The 9,881-nt window shown below is 34.2% G+C and overlaps 1 protein-coding gene across 1 annotated transcript; it reads left to right on the top strand.

Moving 5' to 3' along the window:
• The first annotated feature begins 4,871 nt into the window (after positions 1–4,871).
• Positions 4,872–8,915, top strand: LOC149899439 (uncharacterized). Its single transcript, XM_090113584.1, has 5 exons — positions 4,872–5,259; positions 5,545–5,690; positions 6,973–7,062; positions 7,434–7,564; positions 8,725–8,915. Exons 1-5 carry the CDS (start codon positions 5,056–5,058, stop codon positions 8,862–8,864), a joined length of 711 nt encoding a protein of 236 aa, XP_089969710.1. The 5' UTR covers positions 4,872–5,055; the 3' UTR covers positions 8,865–8,915.
• The last annotated feature ends 966 nt before the right edge of the window (positions 8,916–9,881 follow it).

Raw genomic sequence — 9,881 nt, forward strand, 5'->3', positions numbered from 1 at the left:
TTTAGAAAAAATGCAAAATATAACTTCCATAGTGTTGTGCAATTATCGATACTTGAGTAGGAACGAAGTACTTCATTGATAATGACTGCTTTAGGTTAGGAGAAAAAAAAGGTATTTAAGTATGGATTTTATTGTTATTTGCAGGTTTCTGGCTTGAGAACAATTAAAAGATGTTTGAGTTAAAGCTATAGCACAGGAAAAATTGGAAGCCTTCAAAACATTCTCGGCCTTGTTCAAATCATTTCGAATCAGACGGGAAGAAAAGTAAAGTGCTTTGCAGAGATGCTGTGCCACAAGTTTAAGGTGGCATCTATTTTAAATAATAAATATTGTAATTTGGTAATTAAGTATCGAAATAAAATGTTGTTAAAAAAATAAATGTTTATTTGTTTTATTTGAAGCAATTTATTTTAAACTTGTACCAATTTTTTCCTGTGGGAATGAGTTATTTTCCTGTGGTAAATTGTAGCTTATATGTTATTCTGATGTTTAAACTATATAATTGTAAAGTTCCATAAAAACTCATTCAGTAGTTTTTACGTGAAAGAGTATCAAAATATGTCCATTCTTATATATTTTTGCTTTTATAATATTAGTAGTTAGGATACGACTATTGATTTGTAAAAAGATCAACTAGGTGGAAGTCAGATTCGCGCACGAAGGGTTCCGTATAATTCTATGAATGAATCTATGAAAACAGGAAAAAATACGTACCTTTTTACGAAACCATAAAAACAACCTAAACCGAAATATCTTATAATATTTTATTATAAATACCACTACCATACAATGCAAGGCAGTCAATACGCATCGTAAATGAATAATTCCAAATTAAACGAATCTTAAAATTTGAAATTACCTATCCATAATTCAAAATTAAACGAATCTTAAATTATCTTCAAGCAATTTTATAACTTAATTTTTTTATTTATCGATATTTTAGTATTCGATAAAGTAAAGGCAAGCACTACCTTTTTAGAACAAAAAGTGGCTACATGTGGATTTGAATGCCAAGCAGATAACAGTGTGTTGTCTCTTTCTATCGCATTAATTAGGGTATTGAATAAAAGAGAGCCACTATATAAGAAACGTTCAATTAATTGTTACTTCTCCAGGCTTGTTAATTGCTCCGAGCGGACGGTATATCGCCTAAACCTCAGAGGAATAAACCTATAGAGTTCTTATATTGAGACAGAACAAAATACATATTTTCTAATCTACTTACTCTAAGTCAATAACAGCATAAGTCAGATTGAGATAGCGATAGAGTATCTGCACTGTCTTCAAACGTAGCGCGCCGGCTAAGTTTTGTTTGCCTTCCAGCTGGAGGTCTCGGTGCGTCAAGTGTTTTTAACGAAATATTTAGAAAATATAAAGTGTTTAGTGTTTCTTTTTATTTGTCAGTGTGCTAAAATGACTATTGTATGTTTAGCTACCGGCTATTACTAGTCGAATGGGAGTTTTGGATGAAAACAATGAAGAAATATCTTTCCATCGGTAAGTGATTTTCAGCAAATTGATAAATATTTATGTTCTAACCCTATTAGAAGGTTTTATCAAGCGCTTTTTTATAAGTTTATGTTGTAACTGTAACATTTACCCACTTTATGGGGTTGTGGAATACAAAAGAATTAAATAATTTTTAAAAAATGTCACAATATTATCACGTTTGGCATTTTGTTTACCACCGTAGTGTTGTAACACATCTAGCGTATATTATCGATTTATGACAAAAAATCTATTTCATATTAACGTTGATTTATTTATTTTGTTTCTTATATCAGATTTATATGTAGTTGTTGTAGCAAATAATAGATGTAAATTTTCTACAGCAGGAAAATAAAAAATACCACGTGGTTGTTTTATTTGACTTATCTGTTTAGTTTGTTGTTTCTCTTTTAGATTATTAATAAATTCATTTTGTTTTAGATTTCCAGAGCTAAATAAAAAATGGGTATAAAACATGAGACGTGTAGATTGGACGCCGTCGAAATTTGCTAGATTGTGTTCACTGCATTTCGAGCCTGCGTGTTATCAAGATGGATACTCTAGAAGAATTGTGCAATCTTACGCTTACGTTTTTTTTTGTTCCTTTAGATAATAAATACATTTGTGTGTGAGTGAATTTTTATTTTAATTTTTTTTTTACACATTTAGGTACTTTAAATGTGTAACTATGTGAAAATTAAACGGTTGATTAAATGACAGTTCTCATAGATGAGAAACTACTATTGAAATACATACTTAATATACATGCGTTTTCAAAGAAAAACCCGCATAGTTCCCATTCCTGTGGGATTTACGGGATCAAAAGTAATTTTTCCAAATTTCATTGTAATCGGTTTAGTAGTATTCGCGTGAAAGAGTAACAAACATCCATCCTCACAAACTTTCGCTTTATTAGTAGGATGTAAGGAAAATGTTTTCTTTAAGACTGTCCTTTTATGAACTTGTTAAAATTCATGCTGACTGTGCCTTTCTCCTCACTCCTTTAACTTTATTGATCTTTATTTTAAATTAGTTACATTTCAAGTTTTAAAATTTATTTTAAAATATACTAGCTTTCCGCCCGCGTTTTTAAAGAAAATCCCGCACAGTTCCCGTTCACGTGGGATTTCCGGTATAAAACCTATCCTATGTGTGTATGTACAAAATTTCATTGTAATCGGTTCAGCAGTGAAAGAGAAAGTTATCCATTCTCGCATAATTTCGCATTTATTATATTCGTAGGATTAAACAAATAATGTATTCAACTGAAATTTATGATTAATTTTGTTTTTTTTTTTATTATTTATTATTTCACGAAACCGTAAATGCAAAATGCATTCACGATTTTATCGATGGAAGCACATCCCATCACTATCACCTTCTATCTATCTAAATACGTACCTATAGTAAAAATGGTGCCATGACTATGTTGAAACGTAGCTTGTAGTCTATAGCTATCTCATTCTTTCATACGACGTTTTCTTTAGATAGAGAGAAACAAATACAGTGCAACCTCGATATAACAAATCTGAAGGGAACATATAAATATTCGTTATATCAAGTAATTCGTTGAACTGAGGTTCGTTATGTTGAGGTTAGGTTGGTCTAAAATTCGTTATAAAGAGGTCTTTTACGTTTCTGATCCATTTCAACTTGAATCTTTAACAATAGTGACGAGCAGCAGTGTTCACATTACTTTCCAATTTAAATTAAACAAAAATGATCGTTTTACGAACAAAAGCATGTCGAAACCTGTCGCGACATGAATCACATACTATGAGATTAAGAATCATTACATTGGTTTGAACTTTATATAAAGGTTTTGGGTTGACGAAATTCGTTAATTAGAGGTATTTATACTTTTCTTGATAGTTAAAAATTCGTTATAAAGAGGTGGTTCGCAAAAAATGTTCGTAATGTAAAGGGATATTTTATATTGAATCTTATGGACAATTCAAGGGGATTACGAAAAATTCGTTAAATCGAGGAAATCGTTATATTGAGGTACGTTATATTAAGGTTGCACTGTATATGTAAATTGTATACGCTCGATACAAGTACTCTATAGGTTTATTCCTCTGAGGCCTAAACATTGAGCCTAGTAATGGCGGCGAAACATCCATGTGTGTGTGCCATGTTGCCATGGCAACAGCTGATGACAATGGCGGGTGTATTTTTTTTCTATAAATTTTGCCGTAATAATTTTGTCATTAAAACAAAAAGGAAATAACTTGCTTCCCTGTGGAATGTAATCCCTTGTGTTTTGTTATTTAAAATTGTACTGTTGCGACACCATTTAACCACGCAAGACGGCATTTTAAATATTTTTTGTGAAACAGTGACGCAGTTAATCAGTCGTTAGTTCACGACGTAATGGCGGCCGACTAGCTTATTATGGTGAGACTGTGTGCGTGTTTATTGCCTTTACACGATCGCTAGCTTACTATGGTGGCTTCACGTTGTTTGTTCGTAATACGGTGTCCGTCTTTTTTTATACGTCCATGGAGTTAGCAATAACCCACATTTACGGTTATTTTAAGTAATTTGGATTTTGATTATTTCATTAACATTTTTTTCAATGTTTGTACCTTCATCCATACTCATATTTATTTTTTAACACAATTTGAATTAACTTTGATTATTTCGAAAAAACTACAATGAAACGAAAGCTTTAAATTTTTTTCCAACAATTAATAATTACTAACGATAAATCGATTGCACGCATCAATTCACGCGCATTACTTTTCTAGTGCTCGATTGTGCGAAGCGTTGCTGTAGTTGGAACATTTAACGTTAAGCATTATGCCGCATAATGCGCTCTAATGCTGTAATTGGAAAACGGGGTATATCTAATACACTGGAGATTGCCTATGACCATTAACTTGTAACAAGAAAATATGACGTTGAATGACGCCTGTATGTTTTTTATCCCTTTCACACCTAACTTGGCAAGTTGGTGAGAAAGGGATAAAAAAACGTACAGGCGTCATTCTTATTATTTTATATGTATCAACCTTATTATTGGAATGGAGAAGTGACCGATGAAATATTCAGTTGGTTTTGCTCTATGATTCAGCCATTGTAATTCTCTGCTAATCATCTGATTAGCAGAAATTAACCGAGTGAGTATTCCAAATCATAAATAACAAATTATATATATCCTTTTATGAAAAAAGACTATCATGAAATAGGCACAGTTTATATTTTTTTTGTTAATTGGCTATAAACTTATATAAAGCATAGGCTTTATTTTATACTGTGGCTATAGACTATTATCTGTGAATGAAATCCCGAAAAAATTCGAATGTCAAGTTGACATTTTTAAAATACCTTGCCATTGGCGTGTACCTATATTACTTGCTCTGTGTTGGCGTGCCGCGTGACATTTACGCGGCGTTAAATGGATAAAAAGTTTTGCTATTTTTGCAGTTTTTTCCAGAAAATATAGAAACATCAAAATATTCATGATACGTTTGACGTATTTGTAGTTTGCTGTGCCTTCCATTTTTTATGTACACTCATTATTTAGTAAAATAGTAGTATTTCAGTTTCGGCGCTTCTACGAAAATGTTGATCGAAACTTTGCATGGTCTGCATGCTACAAGCATAACACTGAACGAAAGGTTCACTCTACTGGCCCAAGCGCCTCCTCCACGGGTTATAAGACCAAAACGAAGATCTGTATCTCAATCCTATTCAAACAAAGGCTATAATTATGGTAACCAGAACCTCTTAAAACAAATTGTTCAGCAGTTGGAACAAGCAAATCGAGTAAGTTGTAATTACTTATTATTTATTATGAAAACGGTTAAAAAATTCTCTATACATCTAAGTGTGAAATATAACTAATAAAACTTTGATGAGAAACATCTTGTTTTTATCTTTCTTGCCTTTGCACACTATAAGATAAACATACTATAGAATGTTAAGAACTTTCTATTATACATTCAACAGTCTATTAAATTTAACATTCTTTAGTCTAGTCTATAGCGTAGTTGCCTCTATTTTGAAGTTTTTCTACCAGCAATTTGTACATATTATTAATATTTATTTCAGATAGTAGTTAAGCAGCGACTAGGTCTTAGACGTTATGGCAGTGAAGGCAATTTGAACAAACTTCAGAGATCAAATAGCACTAGTAACCTTTCCCAATTTGGTGTAAAAAGTCGGCTTTCATGGAGACAGTCTAATGGGAACCTTAGGTAAGTAATTTTATGGGTAAAAGATATGTTTACCAATAAAAATAACTATGTTAAAAACAACCGACTTCAAAAACGGAAACTCCTCCTTTTTTTTTAAAGTCGGTTAAAAAGTTAAAATTGGGAGCATGTTGTATTGCAATTTCATTTGGGCATCTTACACATTGGTGTTTGCTATTCACCTTGTGACTGGATAAATGTTTGAAGAAACATTAGTATATCACTTTCTGTTCGGAATAGATAAAATAATTAAAAGGTCACACTGATAGCGGAAACGCGATGTATTCAATTGGCGACAGAGCGGGGTTCGCATTCGGTTATTGTCACATTCTATCGGAGTCTGCCTACCGCGCTGATCGTGATAAGTCGTATTTGTAGTTATCCATCGGCCTACACGGAAGATAGTTATCTGCCGAGCGCATCAGGAGCGTTATTAAATTCGGCATTCGGCCCACGGAGTTTTTAATATCCATAATATTGTGTATTCATTTATCTAATATTAGTAATCACGCGCGGACGCGAGTTATTTATGTGTGAAGTGAATGACGACGGCAATGGCGGCTGTACTGTGGTGACGTACATACATCGTAAATTGTCTCTTTTGCATTATCTTTTATTATCTATTATTCCCGTAAATATAGTTTTTCCTCCCCGAGGGGCCCCTATTGTTTTTATAACATTTGACTGACCGACACACCACATATTGATGGAAGCAGCGCACGAGGCTTCAGGTATGTGCGTAGGGTGTATGTATTTAACTATTGTTGTATTATGGTAGCAGAGCAAAATAAATAACAAACACTTTTGATGCACAAAATATGATATGTCCAAATAAACGCTCGATGAAATGATAATGCATCAAATCTCAAGACGAATAGCAGTTGCATTGCTTAAATATAATGCATGTTGTTTATTTGCAAGTACATATGTGTTATTGCACTATCATAGTTTCTACTTTAATCATCTGTTCAGCCAAAAAACATTTATAGCATTATAACATTCAAATGCTTTATAGGTACAAATTTTTAAAGAGTAGAAAAAATTTCGATCACAAGGCAGGATTTGAATCCGCGTTTTTCGAAAGAGCAGAATAAATTTGATTACTGAATTTTCCCATTCTTCAAAAATTTGTAAATTACCTAGTTGTTAAATTAAGTCTCTTTTGTCTGGAAGAGATTGCTGTTTGAGCAATAAGACCGCCTGTTTGACTTATTGTTTATTCTCTTTTGTAATTTTCCCTTATAATTTTTGAAATTTTATATTATGACCATTATTTTTACACCAGATCATCAGCATTTAACAATCAATTTGGATGGCGAAGCCGTGCGTTTGTGCGGCGCGGTACAAGAATAGGACTTACGCGAGGCAGAGTTAGGTAATATTTCTAAGTTTTTTAATATTAATACTTAAAATGAAAATAAGGATGTTTTATATTATTCCATGGGACTTATATAATAATTAATAACTAATAAATTTAAAAATCTGTGTGAGTGACATTGTGTACTGCATATTAATCAATTGCTTAGATGTATTTTATGTTTTTATAGAGAAGACATACAGAGTTACAAAAAAATTCGACACATACTATTAACTACATAATTCCTGTTTTAAAAATATTATTCTAAGATTTTAAATATATTATGTGTGATCTATTTCTGTGTCTGTCCAAGGGACTAAGAAGATCTCACCAAGCAGACATACAGATGGCGTTTTATGCTATTTAGTAATTTTAAAAATTCTCCCCAGGGGTAGAGGCGGGCGTCAACAGTTAGGCAGGTTGCAGAACCAACGCCGCACTGTGGGCCAGAATGCGCGCAGTCGGGGGCGGGGACGAGTGCGGGGACGCGGACGGGGACAGGGATGGGGGAACAATAGAGGTAAATAATATTCATGAGTCTAAATGACTGAATAAATATTCATGAATCTAAAAACTTGCTTACTCTAGCTTGATGTACTAACATCATATTATGATGACGTATGATGTACTAGCAAGTTTGATTGCTTCCATAAGGCATTTTTGGAGCTCTTTTTGATGCAGTGCTTCTATTAGTTGTGTGTGATGTTGTAGAGCTTATATTCCTAAGGGCGGCCGTACACGGACCGCATCAAGCAGTTGAGACCGAAGGCTAGAAGCGACCGCGCGGTGAACTATAGACATTCATTCACTGCCGTACACAGACTGCTCGAGCAGTCGCGACCGCTTCAAGCCGTCAACTGCGCGGTTTGTAGCGACCGCTCGAGCCGTCCGTGTACGTCGCTCAGCAGTTAACTGCTCGAGCTGCCCGTGCACGGCTGCTCTAAGGCCTACTTACTAATCTAGTATACATAATATAATAAACGCTAGTGTGTGCTGACTCGCAGCAAAATCTATTGCCTTGTCATCCTAGTCTACGTAGGCTTTAAGTTTTTCTTGATAGATTGACTATCGAAAAAAAAAACTTAAAATTTAAATCAATACTTCTTGAGATTAGCTTGTTCAAACAAACAACTGAGTTTCATTATATACAGTATTTAAGTTTTTACTGTTGACTTTTATTTCATGTAAAACGTTGTCACACCCCGGACACTCCATACAAAATTATTGTTTTGACAGTCACACTGTAGAGACTGCAAATGTGTGTGTTAACGCTTTATGGTTGGCACATTTGTGACTAGCGTAAAAAAAATCGATTTTTCTGATGAAATACATCCGTAAACAGCACAATATCTAACCATTTTCTACGAAAAACGATAATCACAAATCCAAAATAATAAAAAAAAAAAAAAAATTACTTGAAGTCAATTTGATTTGTTGTCAATCTTCGTTGCGTTATGCGTATCGTCCTTGCAGAAAAATGCGGACCATTTTTAGACTGATCGTGCGGGGTGAGGTAAGTGTTTAATTTTGGCGGGAGGCGGAGAGTGTCCGTTCTGTAGCGTTTAGCTATTATTATGTATTCTGTGACGTTGTTATATTTTGTACTGTTAGAAAATTAACTCACCTAAAGATTCCATGCTTAAATGCAAGCAGCTTTCAATTAAGTAATTTATTTTCCAGCGACAACTCCAAATGCAAAGAAGACGGTGCCCACCAAGGAAGAGTTAGATCTTCAGCTTGACCAGTACATGGCCAGCACCAAGTCAGCATTGGATAGACAACTCGATGCCTACATGGAGAGTGCTGTGAGAACAGAATAAGAGAAAAGAAGAAAAATATGAGATGAGAGGAGTAAAGAAGAGTCGAGAAGAGAGTGATTAGTGATTAGTTTCTTTAATTGTACATGTTATAAAATTTAGTTTAATGGTAAGCGACGCTGAACGTACACGGACTACTCGAGCAGTCGATTTGATCGTTGAATGCTCCGTGCTCGAGCTGTAGATACAAACCGCGCAGTTGACGGCTTGAAGCGGTCGCGACTACTCGAGCAGCCCGTGTGCGGCAGTGAATGAATGTCTATAGTTGACCGCGCGATCGCGACTTCAGGCCGTCGGTCTCAACTGCTTGAAGCACGGCCGCCCTAAGAGCATGTGTTGTCACTTTAGTAAACAGTTTGATTCAAAGACGAGTCATTTTTGACATAGGGATATTTTTCAATTATGCCATAGTAGCTTTCCGCCCGCAGCTTCGCCCGCGTTTTCAAAGAAATCCCGCATAGTTCCCGTTCCCGTGGGATTTCCGTGATAAAACCTATCCTATGTCCTTTCTCGGGTATCAAAATATCTCTATACCAAATTTCATGCAAATTGATTCAGTAGTAGCGTTGAGTAACAGACAGACAGACAGAGTTACTTTCGCATTTATAATATTAGTATGGATTTGTAAATTTCAATACATGGTTTCTTGAAAAGAAAAGCAATGCAGTGCTTTAAATACAGTGTCCATAAATGATAACAAATGAAAAATTTAGACTCATTAAATATAAGTTATTAGATAGATTTGTTTACATAAAATATTACTTTTTATTGTATCTCTGCCATTTTTCTGAAAACAACACAGCGCAAATGTAATATTGAAATTTCTCGCCTCGGAGCCTCGGATTGTTTCTCTAACCAATTTATAGTAGAAATCAAAGATAATAAAAAAGTAATTTAGTTCTTATGTAATGTTTCGGAAATTGCCTATGAAAAATTTCTAGGTATTAATACTTGCGAAAACTCAGATGCCTAACACTCGTTAAAATTCCATACAAATAGTTGTATTCATTTCCCAATATT

Source organism: Colias eurytheme, chromosome 20 (genome assembly GCF_061535395.1).
Source record: "Colias eurytheme isolate Ceu_HAF_F1 chromosome 20, ilColEury1 Martin Lab GWU primary, whole genome shotgun sequence".
NCBI lineage: Eukaryota > Metazoa > Arthropoda > Insecta > Lepidoptera > Pieridae > Colias > Colias eurytheme.

Excerpts from the sequence above, each read along its gene's own strand:
- LOC149899439 (XM_090113584.1), top strand. The coding sequence starts at position 5,056 with ATGTTGATCGAAACTTTGCATGGTCTGCATGCTACAAGCATAACACTG. Across the intron at positions 5,691-6,972 it reads CAGTCTAATGGGAACCTTAG|ATCATCAGCATTTAACAATC; the intron begins GTAAGTAATTTT and ends TTTTTACACCAG. Across the intron at positions 7,565-8,724 it reads GGGATGGGGGAACAATAGAG|CGACAACTCCAAATGCAAAG; the intron begins GTAAATAATATT and ends TTTATTTTCCAG.